This window comes from Bos indicus, chromosome 19 (assembly GCF_029378745.1).
Source record: "Bos indicus isolate NIAB-ARS_2022 breed Sahiwal x Tharparkar chromosome 19, NIAB-ARS_B.indTharparkar_mat_pri_1.0, whole genome shotgun sequence".
NCBI lineage: Eukaryota > Metazoa > Chordata > Mammalia > Artiodactyla > Bovidae > Bos > Bos indicus.
Window position 1 is genome coordinate 49,853,656 of NC_091778.1, and position 19,617 is coordinate 49,873,272.

The 19,617-nt window shown below is 49.6% G+C and overlaps 1 protein-coding gene across 8 annotated transcripts in view; it reads right to left on the minus strand.

Moving 5' to 3' along the window:
* PECAM1 (platelet and endothelial cell adhesion molecule 1) overlaps positions 1–19,617 on the minus strand; it is a 94,064-nt gene that overhangs the window by 11,111 nt on the left and 63,336 nt on the right. For 5 of the 8 annotated variants that reach the window (XM_070773800.1, XM_070773799.1, XM_019981501.2 and 2 more), the window contains 7 exons: positions 18,970–19,254; positions 18,028–18,135; positions 16,484–16,511; positions 15,721–15,797; positions 13,191–13,244; positions 11,764–11,826; positions 5,200–5,256 (listed from right to left, as the gene is read on the minus strand). In XM_070773800.1, coding sequence (XP_070629901.1) covers positions 5,200–5,256; positions 11,764–11,826; positions 13,191–13,244; positions 15,721–15,797; positions 16,484–16,511; positions 18,028–18,135; positions 18,970–19,254 — 672 coding nt within the window. The remainder of the gene's footprint in view (positions 1–5,199; positions 5,257–11,763; positions 11,827–13,190; positions 13,245–15,720; positions 15,798–16,483; positions 16,512–18,027; positions 18,136–18,969; positions 19,255–19,617) is intronic. The other 3 variants (XM_019981502.2, XM_070773798.1, XM_070773801.1) reach the window with 1 other exon arrangement.

Below are 19,617 nucleotides of genomic sequence, written 5' to 3' on the forward strand. Positions count from 1 at the left end.
TGAGGCTCTGAATGTTATGATCGTAAGGCCACTTAAGATCATTCATTCAATCCCCTGATTTGACAGATTAAAACAATTGAACATGGTCAAATTCACAGAGACAGAAAGCAGAATGGTCATTGCCAGGGGTTGGGGGCAGGGTCTGGGAAGTTATCGTTTAGTGGGTAAGGAGTATCAGTTAGGAAAGATGAAAAAGTCCTAGAGATGGATCGTGGTGATGGTTGTATAACAATGTGATTGTACTCAGTGTTACTGAAACGCACACTTAAAAATGGTTACAATGGCAAGTGCTATGTATTTTTACAGTTAAAAAACAAAAAACAAAAAACTGAGCTTCGAGCCTAAAGCCAAGATCTCAAAGACCTGGTGCCTCCCACAGCCCATCAGCTCCCCAGACACTCCTCAGCCTGCAGCCTCCAACACCCTCTCCAGGGCCCTGGTCCTACCCAGAGCCCCACCCTAGAGCTGCTCCTTGGGGCCAGGCCTGCCCGATGCCCTTTGGCTTATCTAGACAAGCAGTTTTCCTTTGTATCACTCAGGGGGAAAAGGGAGTCTAAGTGCCAGAACTACGTCCTGTGAGCCATTTCCCAAAATAGCCAGCCCTGAAGTGATGCGTGTTGGAAGAGGATGGGAAACTGAGAAGCTAAGGTGGGGAAGAATGAAACACTAAGAAGGAAAGGTCAGACAAGACCCCGCCCTGTACTCGGCTTACTCACTGAGACCTACTTCCACTGGGGCCTTTTATTTTTATTGTGGGTCACACCCTCCCCTTAAAGTACACACACACACACACACACACACGTTTCTGGGTTATCTCTACTAGCCAGTCCAGAACAATCACTCCAGGATTGCTGGGGAGTAAGAAAGACTCTACCCCTTTGAATGAGAACCAGAGCAGAACTCAGAACATCTAGAAAATGGTTCTAAAAGCATATCCCCGGCCTGACAGCAGCCGCACATGGGAATTTGTTAGAAATGCAAGTTCTCAGCCCACTCCCAACCTACTGAATTAAGGGTGGTGCCAAACTACCTGTATTTTAACCCGCCTGCAGAAGCCCTCATCAAGATTCGAGCCCATGCCCCTCATTCCACAGAGAAGGTGACCGAGGTCCCGAGAGGCTCCCTGACTCACCTGGGGTCACCCAGACCACACCATGCTATTACTCTTACTTTGTAAAGAGCAACAGAGTTGAATGCTCTAATCAGGCTGATGACAGTGGAAACCAGTTGGTTTGGCAACACAGAGAAGGAACATGAAGATTATGAAGGGCATCGCGCTGCAGCCAGGCTCCCTGCACCCCATCCCTGCTCTGCCACGGGCCAGAGTAAGCTATGTCACCTCTGGGCCCATCTCCCCATCTGTAGGGCAGGAATAATAACGGAGCCCCCATCAACCCTGTGATGGGTTTGAGCGGCTGATAAAGGAAAAGAAAGAAAGAAAAGGGAAGAGGAATCAACCAAGGCTCCCAGCCTCCTCCTTTGGGCAGCAGACAAGTGGGAAATGTTCAAAAAGAGGAACTCCCTTGGCTTCCAAGACGCTGGCTTTTGCAGCAACGATGTGGTTTTGGCTACAAGGCCCAGGGCTTCCTCTACCCATCTGACAGGAGCTGGCTGCCAGGTTAGAGACCAGACTGTAGAGAGACCCAAGCCCCAGTTGACCCCTGATGGCCCAGAGGGTGCCGCAGGAGTGCCCCGGCCTGGGAGTCCGGAGCTGGCTCTCGTCTTGCGCTGGGCCAGGCACTGAACTCTATGGCTCAAGTTTTCCTTATGCATTTTTTAGCTAAAATGGATTGACTGCTCACCCTGGTAAGAATGGGCTTCCCTTGGTGGCTCAGACGGTAAAGAGTATATCTTTAATGTGGGAGACCCGGGTTCGATCCCTGGAGTGGGAAGATCCCCTGGAGAAGGGAATAACTACCCACTCCAGTATTCTTGCCTGGAGAATTCCATGGACAGAGGAGCCTGGCGGGCTACAGGCCATGGGGTCGCAAAGAGTTGGACTGCTGTCTCATCCCCTTCTCTTATTTAGTCTCTTCTCAGTTTAATAGTTGAAGAAACTGAGTCTGAGAGAGGTGAGGCATCTTGGTCAGAGTTGCACAGCTGGTGATGCGGCAGTACCAGGGCAGGGGCTCAAATGTCTGCCAGCAAAACAGGGCCCTGCGCCACCTCAAATCTCTACTGGGTTGGGTTCTATGGCCTAGCTTATGGTCTGTTTCGGCTAGAGGGGAGCAGGCGGGTTCCAACAGCTGGGGACTGAAAACTCAGGCATCTAGAACCACCCTGGGGACCCTGAAAAAACGCACTAGAACAGTTGCCCTAAAGCAGAGTAGAAAATCAGAGTGTGTCACCCTAAAATAAGCCACTTTGGCATAAGGGTCATTTTGAGCTGGAGGCAAATAAGAATCAACGGAGGCAAGCTTTCCAGGACCTTCCCTCATTCTTTTTCTTGTTAATTATCTGTCTTTTGTCAGGCTAATCTGCAGGGTCCCTAGACACTAGCTCTTGGGAATCCACACAGGGTGTGACCTTCACCAGCAGCCTGGGGCCTCCCTGGGTGGCCTCAGGTGACCCGAGAGCCCAGGCCTCCTGTAGCCTGGGGTTCCTGCAGTCTCCACCCTTCACCAGCTGCCCTTCCTCAAAACCAAAGGAACTCATTTGGTGATCAGGAGTGTGGAATCCAGCTCTGGGGTGGGCCAGTTTTCAGTGAAAGTGAAAGTCGCTCAGCCGTGTCCAGCTCTTTGTGACTCCATGGACTATACATGGAATTCTCCAGGCCAGAATACTGGAGTGAGTAGCCTTCCCCTTCTCCAGGGGATCTTCCAAACCCAGGGATTGAACCCAGGTCTCCCACATTGCAGGTGGATTCTTTACCAGCTGAGCCACAAGGGAAGCCCAAGAATACTGGAGTGGGTAGCCTATCCCTTCTCCAGTGGATCTTCCCGACCCAGGAATGGAATCGGGGTCTCCTGCATTGCAGGCAGATTCTTTACCAACTGAGCTATCGGGGAACTAGCACTAACCTCGGGAAACTGTTTTAAGCTAAGTCTCGTATCCTCATCTGAAAAATGGGATTTATTGTGGAGGATTGAAAGAGGTAATGTCATATAGACCACTTAGCACCAACAGTAAGTGCTTAATAAATGTTGAGTTTTTGCATAACCAAAGCAACTGAAAGCAAACCTTCTCAGGGACCATGAGGAAAGCAAAGGGCATTTTTATACAAGTACCCGACAGGACCAACCTTGAGCCCTCTCTGAATTTCAGCTTTCTGTTACACTGGAAGAACGGAGGGAGGCTGTTTCTGAATTTGTGTTTTGCTAGCTCTGAATAATACTAAGAATGCAAAATGAGATACTGAAGCTAAAAATCCTCCAGGAAATGGTTTTCAAAAATTATTCGGTCAGTGTCAGGTTCCCCACGGGGCTGAGTTTCTGATCTAATCATGAAAATACCACCTTTTAAAAGATTGATTAAGGGGCGATTCCTAGTTGAGATAACAAGCAGGCTCTTGAGGTAAGACAGTGCTTTCCAAATACTGGCAGCGTCAGAAATACGTGGGACCTTGTTGGGAGTACAGATTCTGATTCTGTGGGTCTGGGTTGGGCCTGAGACCACCGTTTACCTGTCGTGGACCACCCTTGGTGTAGCCAGGCTTTACTGAAGTTTCCTAGCCTATTTGAATAATTCCTTTTCCAAGAATCCACTTAAATAGAGGCCTATTGTACAGAGAAAGATATCTGCATAGTGACTGTTTTCCCTCGGAACGTTTGTGCTTTTTGGGTTGTGACTTATTTTCAGTGTAATATATCACATAAGGAAGGTGGCCAGTAATATTGTAATAACTCTGTTTGGGAGCAGATGGTTACTAGGTGGTGATCATTTAATAATAAAATGCCAAACCTTTATATAGTAAATCTGAATGTAACATAATACTGTCCATCAGCTAGATTGCAATGAAGAAATAAAAATAAATAAAAGGGGTTCTTGGTAGATTTCATTTCATGATAATGAAATAGAAAAATTACACCAAAAAACGAGATTGTTGGGAGTGATTCTAGTTTGCTCTACACCTGAAACCAACACATTATAAATCAACCATACTTGAATAAAAATTTTAAAAAAATAGATAACTAATAAGAAAGAGAAGGAGAAGGGGGTGACAGAGGATGAGACGGTTGGATGGCATCACCAACTCAATGGACGTGAGTTTGAGCAAACTCTGGGAGATAGTGAAGGACAGGGAAGCCTGGTGTGCCACAGTCCACGGGGTTGCAAAGCGATGGACAAAACTGAGCAACTGAGGAACAATAAGAACCTGCTGTATAGCACAGGGAACTCTATTCTAGACTCTGTAATAGCCTGTATAGGAAAAGCATCTGAAACGAGTAGATGTATGTATGTGTATCACTGATTCGCTTTGCTGTATGCCTGAAGCTAACGCAACATTGTATACCAACTCTACTCCAATAAAAATTTTTTTTAATTAAATAAATAAAAGTGGTTCTTTGTGGATTTTATTTCATGAGAATGAACTAGAATCATTACATAAAAATGAGATTGTTAGGCACGGCCGAAGTTCCTTGTCTGCCCAGCCCTGGGGAAAGCTCTCTGAGAGGAAGCAGTGAAGGCAAGGAGTGAGGCGGGGTCTGGGCAGAAATCACAGGAAGAGGAAGTGAATCCCTACCCGTCTCCCTCGCCCAGACTCAGCGTGCTCATCGAAAGGATGTAGCTAATATCCTCCAAGCAGAGGTCTGACTTTGCCTGAGGCCTTCAGGAGCCTGGCGCACCAGGGCCTGTGTGAGGAGCGGGCGAGGCCCCTGAGAAGAGGCAGGTAGGACTGCGCTGCCTCTGTCTGGGTCAGGAGTGCCCGGACGGCTGCTGGGCACCTCGTGAGCACACAGTGGCTCCAGGACACGCTCCAGTCCACCCGGCCCTTAGCTGGGCGTGAACGAGTGAGGCTCTGTCTGCCTGGCAGGCAGCCCGCCCTCAGTAAGTGTGCAGCGACTACGTAAACAATACACATGGCCACTTTCTCAGGGTGGAGGGGAGAGACTGTCGACAACTCCAGTCCAACGCTGCACTCTCTTTAGTCGCCTTTGTACCTTCTTTCCCCGGTCCACACCCGAGATCCCATGGATGAAATTATAGGAAGTGCCCTCCCCCCGACCCAGGCTGGGGGTGTGGGGGACTCTCACTCACCAGGATCAGCTTTCCGGATTTCACTGTATACCGTCTCCGTGCCCTTTGTTCCCAGACCTGGAAAGGGGCCAGGCACAGGTCAGCAGCCAGATCAGCCACTGCTGAAGCAGGAGAATGTTGGGGTGCCCCAAGCAAGGTGGTGCCCCACGGTCCACCCCATGGCCCGCCCCAGGAGTGCTGTCTGCAGCAGCCCCTGGCGTCCTTGTCACCACTGAGCCCGGGCCACTTCCTGGAAGATCTAGGTCTCTCACCCTGGAAGTATGAGACCAACAGGCCACTGTGGGACCCTGGACCCTGGGGGTGTGGGCAGAAGCGCCCCCCCATGCAGACCTGGAGTCTTCAGCTCTGCGGCCCCCTACCTCCTTCTCAGCCACTGTGACCCTGTGTCCAGTTGCTCTGCCAGCCCTGTCCCAAGAGGCTGGGACAGGGTCTTCCAGTCACCCTTGGGAAAGTCTGGGTTAGAGCCTGGGCATCACTGAGACTCTAAGGATCTGCGGAGACCCGCTCACAACACTAGACAGCTGTGCTGGTTGATTTCAAATGCCGAAAATCTTGGCCTCAATGCAGATTCTGATTGAGACGGTCCAGGGTGGGCCCTGGCACTGGTCTTTTAAGAGCTTCCTGTGCGTGCTCAGTTACTTCAGTCGTGTCTGACTCTGCACCCCATGGACTGTAGCCTACCCGGCTCCTCTGTCCACTGGATTCTCCAGACAAGAATACTGGAGTGGGTTGCCATGCCCTCCTCCAGGGAAGAGCTTCCTAGGGGGTTCTAAGATGCAGACAGTGTTGAGATCCTCTGGTCTGGACTCTTCCTGAACAGCAGACAAGATAACCAACTTAAGGTGTAGGTCACACCCAGAGGAGACTCAAGGGTTTGGGAGACAAAGAACGCCCACTACGGCCATCTGTTTAAATTGACGTCCATGCACAGGTTGTGTATATACTCCTGTGCACACACTCACAGTGTATCTACATGCATTGCACACACACTCACACCCTCAGGATGGAACCTGCCACTTCCCTCTCATTTGCACCAGAGACCAGGAGGCCTTATTGTAGAAAGACGCCTGGTGCTCTGTGGCCAGGATTCCCCCTCTACAGATCAGGAAACGGACCCCCAGACTGGGTGACGCTTCCTACCACCATGGGCAGTGCCACCTGGACGTCGCCTTCCTCAGTGGCAGATGGCCAGGGCACATACATTGATTCTAACTACATCAAGACACCCTCAACTCAGCAGACTCCCCTCTCCCATGCCCTGACCCTGCCTGCACTCCTCCACTGACTGCAAGGACCTTTTGTTTTGACCCATTCCTCCTCGTCCTCCGAGCCCCAGGACAGGCTTTGCTCCTACACTTGGGTGCACACACCCTCACACACCTACATCCTCCCTTACATACGCCCCTCTTTCCTGGGCCCTGGGCAGTTTCATGGGCTCCCACAGCACTTCGGGGACACTTGCCCATGACACTGACCCTACTTGTCTCCACAGCTGTCTCCCCTGGTGGACCCCCCACTCCTCTAGGGCAGCGTCTTGGGTCTTGTGCGCCTCCAGATTCCAGACCCTGCGCATCTACCTGGAGGCATCTATAAGGTTTGATGGGATAGTGAAGACAACAGTCAGTCTCCCTGCAGGGGTCTCTGTCTCAGACCTTCTGGAAGGTTTGACATGATCAGCCTGATCACTGAAGTTTTAGGTCTTTATACGCACAAATGTGGCGGTTCCTAGGTCATGACCTGAATGCTAGGAGAAAGCTTGGAAGGCAGTTCAGTTCAGCTGCTGAACTTGGGGCACGTGGGGTGTCAGGACCTTGCAGAAGGCATCATAGTGACTCCCCCAGGGCACCAACAGCAGAGTGGCTGAGCTACAAGGCACCCCGCCCCACACCGGGACACCCATCTTTCTCCAAGAGGATAGCAGAGATACCCACACACTCTCCACTCTCTCTTTATGGCACGAGACCTGGGGGTGTAGAGGGGAGCTGCAGTGATCCCCATGTCTGCCAGGGCGGGGGGAGGGGGATGGTGTCTACCCCATCCCTGAGGGACTCTCCATTCAATGTCAGGCCTGGACACGTCACTCATTCAACACCGTCCTAACATCTACTGTGTGCCAGGCACGGTGGAAGAAGAAAACGGAGTGGGGACCTGGCTCCAGCTTTCGGAACTCCAGGTTCCGGGGCCGGCGGCGTGCAAACAGTGCTGTGATGGAGGCTCTGGAACACTGCACGTTGCACCAGTGCACTCCTCCACAACAGGGTCAGCAGAGGGAGGGAAGGGGCTGCGCAGCCAAGCCTGGGGGCCTGCACACTCTGGGGGACCCCACCATGCCCAGGCACATAAAGGGCTCCCAAGGGACCTCTGGTCACCTTGGGGATGCTCTGACACCCTCTGGATCCAAGGAGCTGCACTTGGCTCCCTTTCATCCCATCGCTCTGTGCATCAGCCAGGGCACAGAGAGGTTTCACTTCTTGGTTGAGCTGTCAGAGTTGCAGCTGCCCCAGTGGAACCTCCCCAACCCCACCCTCCTGGCTCCCCTGGGCATGTGGACGAAGTTTGCAGCTCACTGAGGGCTCCCCGCCTCCTCGGGCTGCTCCGTGGCAGCAGCTGCCCGCTAATGACTAAACCAGGCCAACAGGCTGTTTGTCTCTGCTGTCAGGGATGTTTCCGGAGGGGCTTTGTTTGGGCTTCTGTTTTTCTCTGTTCAACAGAGAAAGAGATGGCTTCAACGTCACGGGGTTTTCCCAGCAATTGGTCTCAGAGCAAACAGGCAGCAAACCGGGATTTAACGAGTTCCTTCCCACCCCTCCTCCACTTGCGAGTGACCACTTGGGCAGCCGCCAGCCATGGTCGGAGCTGGACTGGTCCCCTTTCCTTCCTCCATCCCGTCTGTAGAGGAGGGAGGCCTGGACAATAGGGAACTGGGTTGGCCAAGACCAGGTCAAGTCTACCAGTGGCCTTGAACCCACAGTCTTCTCCCTGCCTAGTAACGCCCCATTCCCCACCTGCAGGAGACAGCAGGCAGACACCATCCTGGGCCAGACTCCCCAACTGTCCCTTAGCTGTCAAGGAGGCTGGGCCCAGAAAACAACTGGAGTCTTTTAGAGATTTCCCATTTTTACCCCAGTCTGCCGAGGCCCCTGCAGCCCACTCAGCACCTTTGTGCAAACTGGGGAAAGTTCCCCCGGGGGTTCCGACCCCGCAGCTGCATGGCTGGGCACGAAAGCACCCCTGCTTCATCCGTTCCCGGGGATCCTCTTGTCCCTTCAACCCCTACCTCCCTCCCTGCAAGCAAGAAAACCAGATGCTGCCAACGTGGAAAGCTTCCCCAAGGAATGGAAAATGGATGCTTTTCTGAGGACAAAGCCCTGTTTCCTTCTTCCTGCTTCAGTTTCCTTCAACCCAGAGCCTTCCAGGCCTCGTGTGTAGGCCTCACCACTCCACCCCGCTCTGGCCCAGCCAGCACAGGGTAAGGGTGGGGCCTGGCCCTCTGGGACCAGGATGAGAACCTCGAGGGGCCAGGGACTTCCCTGGTGGTCCAGCGGCTAAGACTCCACGCTCCCGGTGCAGGGGGCCCAGGTTCAATCCCTGGTCGGGGAACTAGATCCCACATGCCGCAACTAAAAGTTCACATGCCACAACTAAAGATTCTGCGTGCTCCTGCAGGCAGCAACTAAGACCCGGCACAGCCAGATAAATAAATAAATATTTTAAAAAAAGAGAGAGTGATCTTCAAGGCCAGAGCCCAGGGCAACCACTGTCTGCTTGAGTGCCTGGTGGGGCGTGGAGGACAGGGGGCTTTTTCCCATGCGCATGCAGCCCTGACCTCTTGTGCTTCCCTTTTCCTTCTAAGCCTGAAGCCCCCTTAGGAGGAAGTGAGCTGTTACTCATGCGATGGAGCCCACGAGGCACAGGGATGGGGGACCTCAGGCCAGACACGGGAAGGCTGGCGAGGAGCCTCCCTAAAGTCCCACCGGCCACAACCCACCCAGTCTCAGTTCTGAGCCGCAGAGCCCTGCGCCACACCCTCTCAGACTCTCACTTTCAACCCGATTGAACCAGGTTCCCCCTGAGCCTGTGCTCCCAATCGCAGGCATCATGAACATCCACGTGGTTGTTCAGTCAAGAAACATGTAGAAATTCTGTCTCCCTCATCCTGGCCATGTATGTCTTGTCCAGGGCTATGGTCTGACTCTAACATATATCCAGAATCTATCCGTTGCCAGCACTTTGGCTCCATCCCCATCTTTTCTCGCCTGGCTTCAGTTTTTGTTCCCTTTAATCCGCCCTCCATACCATCCCTAAGGATCACATTATCATTTTTAAAGGAGGAAGTTGGCTGCTTAAAGGCTTCCAAAGGCCCCCAGTCCAGTCTCGGTGGACTAGAATAGAAAGAGAACTTTGGTGGCCCCACCCGGTCCTTCCAGCTGCATCTGCCTTGGCTCCCTCTCACTCGCTCTGCAGACATTTAAGGATCCGAAAGTGTCGTTTAAGGATCCTTTAAGGTCTTCCTTCAGATCTTTAAATGAGCCGAACTCAAGGCCACCTCCCACTGCCCTGCACATCTCCTAGTCCTCCTAGCCCACCTTCCTCTTGGCGGGGCCACCTTCCCTGTGCCCTTCAGGCCCCAGCTCAAAGGCCACCCCTCTAACAGGCCTTCTGGGACCACCCAGAAGAGGAACCACCTTACAGGCCTTCTCCTCACTCCCCACTCTTCCCGCAAGCTCTGACTCTAACCCAATACCACCGTCTGCTCATCAGTTCCTTGTTTCCCTGACTCCCTCAGAGGCTACACCTCCATAAGAGAGGACCACATATGTCATCCTCACTGCTTGTGCTGGGGCTGCTCCATCACAGACCCTTAATTTGTTAACCCAACAAGCAAATCACTTTACCATGAAACAATAAGAGGGAGAGAACTTCAGGCCGGCTGTGGCCCCCACCTCTGCCCCCATCCAGCCTAGATATAAAACTGGGATGCCCTGTGTAGGCCAGCAGATGGGCAGTATCAACTCCAGGGGCCAGGCTGACCGAGACTTACGGGCACCGTGGCTCTGTTGGGCAGCACCCAGCCCCAGGGGATGGCCCTGCCTGGAAGGTTCCACACCCACATCTGCAGACATGGTACTTGGAACTGAGCTAAGCAGAGGAGGAAGGAAGGACCCCCAAGCTCCTTCCAGATGATGGAGCTGGAGAATGCCCTCACCGTGTGGCTCTGGCTGAGGCAACAGAAGCGTGGTCTGCAAGGCAGCCCCGGGTGTGCCGGGCTGAGTGAACACGGTTTGGCCTCAGCCTCAGCAGGAAGTGGGGTGCTTGGCAACAGTCCTAATGAGCTTCCCAGCAGGGCAGGAAGGCTGGATGGCTGCTTCCTTGGTGTGGCAGCCTCTGGGGGAGCTGAGGAGGCTTAGGTAGATATGCATGTCTTTTTGTGGTGCCAGAAGCAACTGAGATTGATGTTCTAGCACTTGCTGTGGACTTAACTCACCCTGAGTCAGTCTCTCCAGTGCAGGACCAGAGCCAGGAGCTGGTCCCCCAAACCAGCCTGCCCAGGAGAACCACATACAGAAAAACAAAACCCGAAGTCCAGGTGGTTCAGTGGTAAAAGAATCCACCTGCCAATGCAGGAGACACAGGACATGTGGGTTCAATCCTTCAGTTGGGAAGATCCACTGGAGGAGGAGATGGCAACCCACTCTAGTGTTCTTGCCTGTGAGAACCCTGTAGACAAAGCAGCCTGGCAGGCTACAGTCCATAACGTTGCAAAGAGTTGGACACGACTGAGTAGGCACACACACACACAATGCTGGTGCCACTGTCTCCATGGAGAGAGTCTCTGCTTTCAAAAGCCTTTGTCCCTTAAATAGCCAAGCCCTTGCTTACTCCTTCAAAGTCGCATTTCATTTACACAAGCTCAGTCTGTAAGCAATTTTTTTTTTAAGGAAGGTGCTGGACCTGGGGCAAGGGGGCTCCCTCTGGAAGGACACCCAAATACCCAGGGGTGAAGCAGCCTACAAACAGTCTCTCAACACACCCATGTCTTAGCACCTAGTAACTGCTCAATAAAACACACCCATCTTTAGTAGCATGGTAAATAATAATACTAAAGCTGAAACTCCAGTACTTTGGCCACCTCATGCAAAGAGTTGACTCATTAGAAAAGACTCTGATGCTGGGAGGGGTTGGGGGCAGGAGGAGAAGGGGACGACAGAGGATGAGATGGCTGGATGGCATCACCAACTCGATGGACATGAGTTTGGGTGAACTCCGGGAGTTGGTGATAGACAGGGAGGCCTGGCCTGCTGCGATTCATGGGGTCGCAAAGAGTCGGACATGACTGAGCGACTGAACTGAAGTGAACTGAAATGATAATGCAATTGTGCATCTCCAAGTCTGGACAGAGATCACTGCTCCTGCCTCGGGCATGTTCAGCCCGCCTGTCTGCTGGCCACCTCCCTCCTGAGTGACGAAGGTGACTGGATTCTTGTCCCGGGGCTGCAGCACAGTCCAGTCCGGCATCTACACCCAGAGAGCATGATGTGGGGGTCCCTCACAGGCTGGCGTTACCTTGGTGAGGCTCAGGGGAGGTCACTTCCACTTCTGTGTACTCCACGTCCAAGGTCAGAGGCTCTGCTCGAAAGAAAACAGCAGCCTGTGGTCAGACAGGGTCTCCTTGGGTCCAGGGTGCTGGGGCGGGGACTCAGGCCACATGAGAGGTTTCTACTCATATGATCAAATTAATCGGTATTTTTTAAAGGGGAAACCAGACACAGGGTTAATGCCACTCTAAGTGGGTGAGAAGACTCTTGAGAGTCCCTTGGACTGCAAGGAGATCCAACCAGTCCATCCTAAAGGAGATCAGTCCTAGGTGTTCTTTGGAAGGACTGATGCTAAAGCTGAAACTCCAGTACTTTGGCCACCTCATGTGAAGAGCTGACTCATTGGAAAAGACCCTGATGCTGGGAGGGATTGCGGGCAGGAGGAGAAGGGGACGACAGTGGATGAGATGGCTGGATGGCATCACTGACTCAATGGATGGGAGTCTGAGTGAACTCTGGGAGTTGGTGATGGACAGGGAGGCCTGGCGTGCTGTGATTCATGGGGTCGCAAAGAGTTGGACACGACTGAGCGACTGAACTGAACTGAACTGAAGTGGGTGAGAAAACTCAGGCTGAGTGAGGTGGTGAGGAAGCCTGCGCTCCCAGGATGTGGAAGGACCCTCCGGGTCAGGTCCCATTGTCACCACCGTGGGCGGACTTGCAAAGTAGATACAGAATCCAGCCAGCATGGGTCACAGCAGTTACCTCTAGAAGCCCTCTCCTTGACCACAGGCACAGAAGGCTTTCTCCAAGATGGTGAGGATCTCAGGAAATGAGGAACGGGACCCCCAGCCTCAAAGTGCTTGAAGAGTGTGAGGCATAAGCATAGGAAATCCAGTTACACCCAAAATGGAACTTTCTGATTTCAGAATGGGCTACTAAACAAGTCAGGAAGCTCTCTCTCTTGAATAGCAGAGGCATAGGGTGTTTTTTCCAATATAGAGTTACTGCAAATCATCACATGGTACACTTTAATTTATACAATGTTATATGACAAGTATATCTCAGTAAAGCTGGTAAAAAAAAAATGTTAAAGATGCTGGGGTGGGGAGAAATACACATAGTAGAAATGCTCTTTTTTTTCTTTAAGGATAATGGGTAGGTATTTATTGAATTGCTATTGTTTAAATTTTATACATGTTATAAACATTATTTTGTATCTACTAAATGTCTAATAAAAATGAAAAATACAAATAAAAAATAAAACAGCACTGCTGCTTACGTTTAAGACAAGTAACAACAGACACTAGATACTGTCTTTGGGAAAACCAAGAGCCATCTCTATTTAAAGGAGGTGAGGAAACAGCCATGGGGTCTTCACAGTTTTAGTTCTTTTCCTAGGTATCTTTGACATAAAAACAAAGATTTCTAATTTTTTTAAAATTAGATAATTACCTTTATTTTCATTTAATGGCTTCATTGCATGGTTTCCAACATCTTCATTGTAACCTAGTTGAAAAACAGCAATCATTGTGAGAGACCACGGAGTTCCTAGTTTTCTACATAAATTGTAAATGACTCAGTGCCACTAATGAGAGAAGTCCAGGCCAAATTCTTTAGCGCAGTTGGCAACCACAGTGTATTTGGGTTCTGAATACCTTCCCAGTGCCCCTGGGCCCCATCCAACCCGCAGTGCGGTGTCTTTCTAAAACTGATGAGATGTCCACGTCTATTTATGAATGGTTCAAAATTCAGAATTGTTCACTAGAAGCAGTTTCAAAAGAAATTAAGCTTAATTCTAGAAGGGATGAGCCAGTGCCAAGAAGCATGAAAGACACTGGTGAACTAATCCTTTCTATCTAGAGAACTGGGTCCATGAGAACACGGTTTAAAGATACTGCAGTACCTCAGGCTGCCACCTGGGCATGGGGAAAACTCTTTGATTTTTTTTTTTTTTTAACCAAGTTGTTCTTTATTAGAAAGAATTCTTATGAATGCTATGAATACTATCCCTGAAGAGCACATGGTTTTCCATTCCATGTCATTATGCATTTACTAATTACTATCATGATTACTGGGTTTCCCAGGTGATGCAGTGGTGAAGAATCCGCCTGCCAATGCAGGAGACGCAAGAGATGTGGGTTCGATCCCCTGGTCAGGAAGATCCCCTGGAGTTGGACATGGCAACCTACTCCAGTACTCCTACCTGGAAATTTCCATGGACAGAGGAACCTGGGGGGCTAAATCCCATAGGGTTGCAAAGAGTAGGAGACAACTGAGCGACTGAGCACGTACGCATGTTGTGATTACTAACATATACTTATAAGCTAAAATAATCTGTGCAGAGAAAAATATAATAAGAACTGTAGTATTTTCTGCATTTTGGAAAATTGAGAGGAAATTCTATTTTAATATAAGTATCAGTATTTAAAGTATCATATATTACTTATATATGTTAATCACTCAGTCGTGTCCACCTCTTTGCTACCCCACAGACTGTAGCCCACCAGGCTCCTCTGTCCATGGAATTCTCCAGGCAAGAATGCTGGAGTAAGTAGCCATTCCCTTCTCCAGAGGATGTTTCCAACCCAGGGACAGAACCTGCACTGCAGGCAGATTCTTTACCGTCTGAGCCACCAGGGAAGCCCATACTTATGTATACATAATACATATTACCAACAGAACCCACTTTATACCAGAAAGAGGTATTTTCTCTATAGTATTGGATTACTTTTTGCTAAATATCCACCAAATTTTTCTGAATGGAGTTTCTCAAATGACATATTTGCTCTCTTCTCTTTATTGGCACATTACTTTTACTATGACAAATATTTTATTTTACTTTTTAAAAAGTCTTTGATTCTGTACAATAGGAATTGCTCTTCTCAAAATATTTCTCAAGACTTCCCTGTAAAGAGGGTATTCTAAAAATTTCTTACTTTGTGGGACACTGTTACAAAATTTAAAAAGAACATCAGTGTTCAACTCCTAAACCTATCTGGGACAGAACTCTTCGTGTGATGTAATCATGCCCCTCCCTGGGAAAGAGCCAGCACCCCTGCTAAGGGCTTGAATAATTTTCTCCAAGATCTAATGGGATTAAGAACTCCCTGGGGCTTCCCTGGTGGTCAGGTGGTTAAGAATCCACCTTGCAATGCAGGGGACACCGGTTCCATCTCTGGTCGGGGAAGCTCCCACATGCTGTGGGGCAGCTAAGCCCACGCACCACAACTACTGAGCCCATGTTGAGCAACTACTGAAGCCCGCCTGCCCTATGGTCCACGCTCCGCAACGAGACCCCGCCACAATGAAAAGCCTGCACATGAGAACTAGAGAGCAGCCCCCACTCTCCAGAACCAAAGAAAGCCTGCAATGAAGACCCAGTGCAGCCGGTGACAAATTAAAAAAAGAAAGAAAGAAAGAAAAGAACTCCTGGGACTGGCTCCGGGTTGAGCTGACTCTCAAGCTTGCAATAAACCTCACGACTAAGTACTCTTTGATTGTACCACTTCTTTAAGTGCAACTGCTAACCGTGAAATCTTTAAATGCGTTTCCCATCGTGGCAAGTTTGAAATTCCCTTGTGCTTGCAAGAAATAATTTCATCTGAGATGTTTTACCAGTGCCTTCATTTCATAGCTGGTTTCTATCTTACAAGTGGAAAATGATTACACGTGGGCAGTGTCCCGCGTTTGAAAAGAACTCAAGTGGTTGTCCGCAGCATTGTAATTATTCCCCACCTTTCGTTCCTTGGAATATTTAAAAGGTGGGGAAATTAGAACACTGTGTTCTGCCTTTCTTCTGACGTTTTTGTTTTGCTTCCTAGCCCACCACCCAATGACTGATTAGATTAGGCGCCTCTGCCTGAAGCCAGAGTTTCCCGTTCAACCTCACCCTACCGCCCACAGATTCTGCTTCTCAGAAGGATAAGAGACGGGGAGCAAGCTGGGAAAAATTCTTAACAACGGCACAAAACCATGACAGTACCATAGTGTCTGTCGGCTTCAGTACCGGCATCCGATAATGTCTTCTCATTGTTGGAGTTCAGAAGCGGTACGGCTGGCCTTAAATTGAAATTTAAAAAAAGGAAAAAGAAATAACATTTTTTTTGGCTCTAACTCCAAACTAACAACATAGTCAAAGAGAGCATGAGAAAAACCAGGAGGAGTTTTCTGCAATGAGGAAAATTTTACTCTCTTATTGGGAACTCATGCATTCTCCAGTTCTATGATTATTGGACAAAAACCTTTTTGCCATTGAAATCAGTGTCCGGACCAAAGGATGCATGAACGCGAGGAATCCTTTGTTGGGTGAATCCCATATCGGGAGGGGATTCCTTATCCTGTGTTAACGTTTTCTCTCAGGAACAGAGAGGTAGTTTCCATATTTGGGGGGTTTAGATCTCAAGAACAGTAAGAATAGTACAACCATTGTTTAAGGAAACTCTACTTTGCCAATTAAGTTAAAAAATTTTTAATTCCATCTACCACCATGATAATTTCATAAGGAAACGTGTAGAAAGGACATGATCTCAGAATAAAGCCGTTACTTCTCCTGAAGGACAGTTTGCAATCTTACACACACACACACACACACACACACACACATATCCCTTCATAGCTCACACTCAAGGTCCTAAATTTTTTGAGTTTGCCAAGAACCACTGAAGACTTCCTAATGACAGAAATCCTTGCCAGACGAGTCTATCCACACCCACAGATCAGCCTCCCCTCTTCCAAAAGACACTGACCTGGACATCTCCACGGGCATCTGCTTGGCTTTAAAAGACAAAGAGAAGAATCAAAGTCAGAATAAAGAACCCACATCCACATCAGATGGGAACACTCATTTCAACCATATTGGACTTTTTTTTTTTAAGACTGAACACCCATAAAAAGAGAGAACAGAAAGCCAAATATAGTCACATTCTTTTTAAAGGAAAACAAACAAATAAACAAAGCAGGTCTTGGTCTTATACCAAGAGATTTCACATCATTTCCCATGAAATTGGACATTTCAACTATTTCAACCAGGAGCAGCTTCCCTTCATGGAGTGTGGCAAAGAGGAAGATCACAGCACCAGGAAACAGAGGAGCCAGATAAATGGGCGACCATCTCTTTGCTCCAAGACCTTCCCCAAAGTAAAGGTTAAATCAATCCCCGGGCTTTGAATCCCAAACTGGCCTGAGACAAAGGCCAGACTGACCCTGAGACAAAGGCCAGACTGACCCTGAGGAAGCGGTTTGTCCTGAAGACCATTTTCCCAGAGGGGCTGCCCCCTTCCTGCTTTGAAAAAACCCCACCTCATCTCATCTGGTCCCTCCTGTCCCCGGCAGCAACCCCAGGGGTCTCCGACAGAACCTGCCTTATCTCAACAAAAAGTGTTGCAGGGCTTCCCTGGGGGGTCCAGTGGTAAAGAATCCGCCTGCCAGTGCAGGGGACGTGGGTTCGATCCTTGGTCCCAGAAGATTTCACATGCCTTGGGGCAACAAAGCCTGTGCGCCACAACTACTGAGCCTGTGCTCTAGAGCCCACAAGCCACAGCTACTACCACCGCTCACTCTAGAACCCCGGCTCCGCAACAAGAGAAGCCACCGTAGTGAGAAGCCCGTGTGCTGCAACAAAGAATAGCCCCCTCTCCCTGCAACTAGAGAAAGCCTATGCAGCAATGAAGAACCAGCACAGCCAAAAGAAATAAACAAAATTTGAAAAAAAATTATTATTATTTTCTTGCAGACTTTACTGATGCTGTGCCCTTTTGCTTGAGTCTTGCTTAGTGGACTGATTCTTCAGTGTCAGTGGATAATCCTGGCTTCCCTTCTATGTATGGATAACCCCAAGTACAGGGTAGAAATCATAGCACAACCAGATTGACCGGGAGGCATTCAGTGTGTGTGTGTTGGGGGTGCGGTGGAGGGTGTCTCCACTCATGCCCAACTCTACCAACTGTAGGACTAGGTGTGGCCAAAGCCCCACACGAAGAGCTACTTCTGATCACATGTAGATGCAACATTCCCCCCAAATTCGTCTTTTCCTGGGAGCCCAACTCAGAAAGCAAAGGCTTTCACTCATGCCTGGCTAACTCCAAAGGGCAGTAAAAGCTCATACCCACCAAAGGCAACATCTTTGGTTAGGAAGGTGACACCCCAGGAGGAAAATAAGTGTCATCAGCCACATGCCCTCGGCTCCCACTGGACCAGGGCACAAACTTCCATGAGGCTGAGGCCCCTCACCTCCATGGCAGGTTCCCTGGCAGGGCAGCCTGGCAGGATGGAATGAAAGGACTATGCTCACCCTTGGCTTTCTTCAGAAAATAGCATTTGGCTCCAAGTACCAAGGTGACAATGATCACTCCGATGACCACCACTGCAATGAGTCCTTTCTTCCAGGGGGCAAGATAGACTGGAAATGAAAAAAAAAAGAAAAAAAATTTTTTTAAGTATATGTTTATCCCTCTACCAGTAAGAAATAGTACAGCCTTATGCAACAAATGGGCTTCCCTGGTGGCTCAGATGGTAAAGAATCCACGTGCAATGTGGTAGACCTGGGTTTGATCCCTGGGTCGGGAAGATCCTCTGGAGAAGGGAATGGCTAACCACTCCAGTACTCTGGCCTGGAGAATTCCATGGAGAAGTCCATAGGATTGGAAAGAGTCGGACACAACTAAGCGACTTTCACTTCACGTCACATCACTTAAGCAACATATAAGGCTGATTTTTATATCCTTGTCACTCGTGTCTTTCACTGAGCATCTACCTCTGAGGGACTCTGTAGTAGGTGCAGAAATGTTTGTTTCTGCTCTAGAGTCAGTGGTGACCTGAGGGGACCGTAGGACTGAGGAAGATGCTTTTTAAGCTGTCTGTTCACCCCTCTTCCCTCTCTATACATCATCCTCTACCCACACAGGTGGGCCCCTCTAACTGTGTCTGTTCTGCATGACCCACTCCCCTCGACCATAGGCGGTCCATGGATGGACGCTTGATCCAAGTTGGTGTCTCTGCATCAAGAAGTTTGTAATGAGGACTGTGTGAAATCCTTCTAATTCCTTATAATAATCACTTCCTCTTTCATACTTGACTTGAGTGGACATTTGTTACCTGCCACCAAAGAGCCTAGTGGATGTTGGTCCCTTGGCCCATAGCAAGATGCACTAAGTTCCCAGCCGTCTCCTCTCAGATGTGCTTTCTGGCCCTGAGCTTGCAGCTTGCACTGCATTCTGCTGTTGAGAACTCTTACCTCTGACGGTCAGTGTGTTGCTTTGGATCACGTGTTTGGAAAGGTTGGCTCTGTTGGAGGCCGTGCAGTAATACTGTCCCTCGTATTCCTTGCTGGCTGTGGTCTTGTGCCACATGATCTGGGTGGCATTTATGGTGTCTTGGTAGAAGGGTTTGCTCTCCTTTTCTTTGTAAAACTTGTACGTGATAGGAAAGGATCCTTCGTTCACGGAGCAGTAAAACACAATGGGCTCCCCAGGCTCCACCTCCCCCTTCAAGACAATGAGCTGGGCTTCATCCACTGGGGCTGGAAGGCAGGAAAAGGATTAGTGCTGAGCAGAGAAGTGGGCAAGGGGAGGAGCATGACACGGCCGCTGGTCACGGCCAGCCTTCTATAATCATGACTCGGACTTACACTTTGCCCTTTACTCCCCCAGTGAGCCCAGAAGAACAGCAATGGACACCTGTCCTCACACGCTGATTAGACACAAGAGGCTAGGGACACCACCACCACCCCCTTCATTTACCACCTCAAGTACTGGGTTGGACACAGATGTTACGGAAAAACTCCAACAAACCTTTTGGCCAATCCAGTATTACTGACCACTCAGCTTAACTATACAATTAGCTTATGTGTTCTGTTGGGGTCTATTCTGGGTGAGTTTGTGTA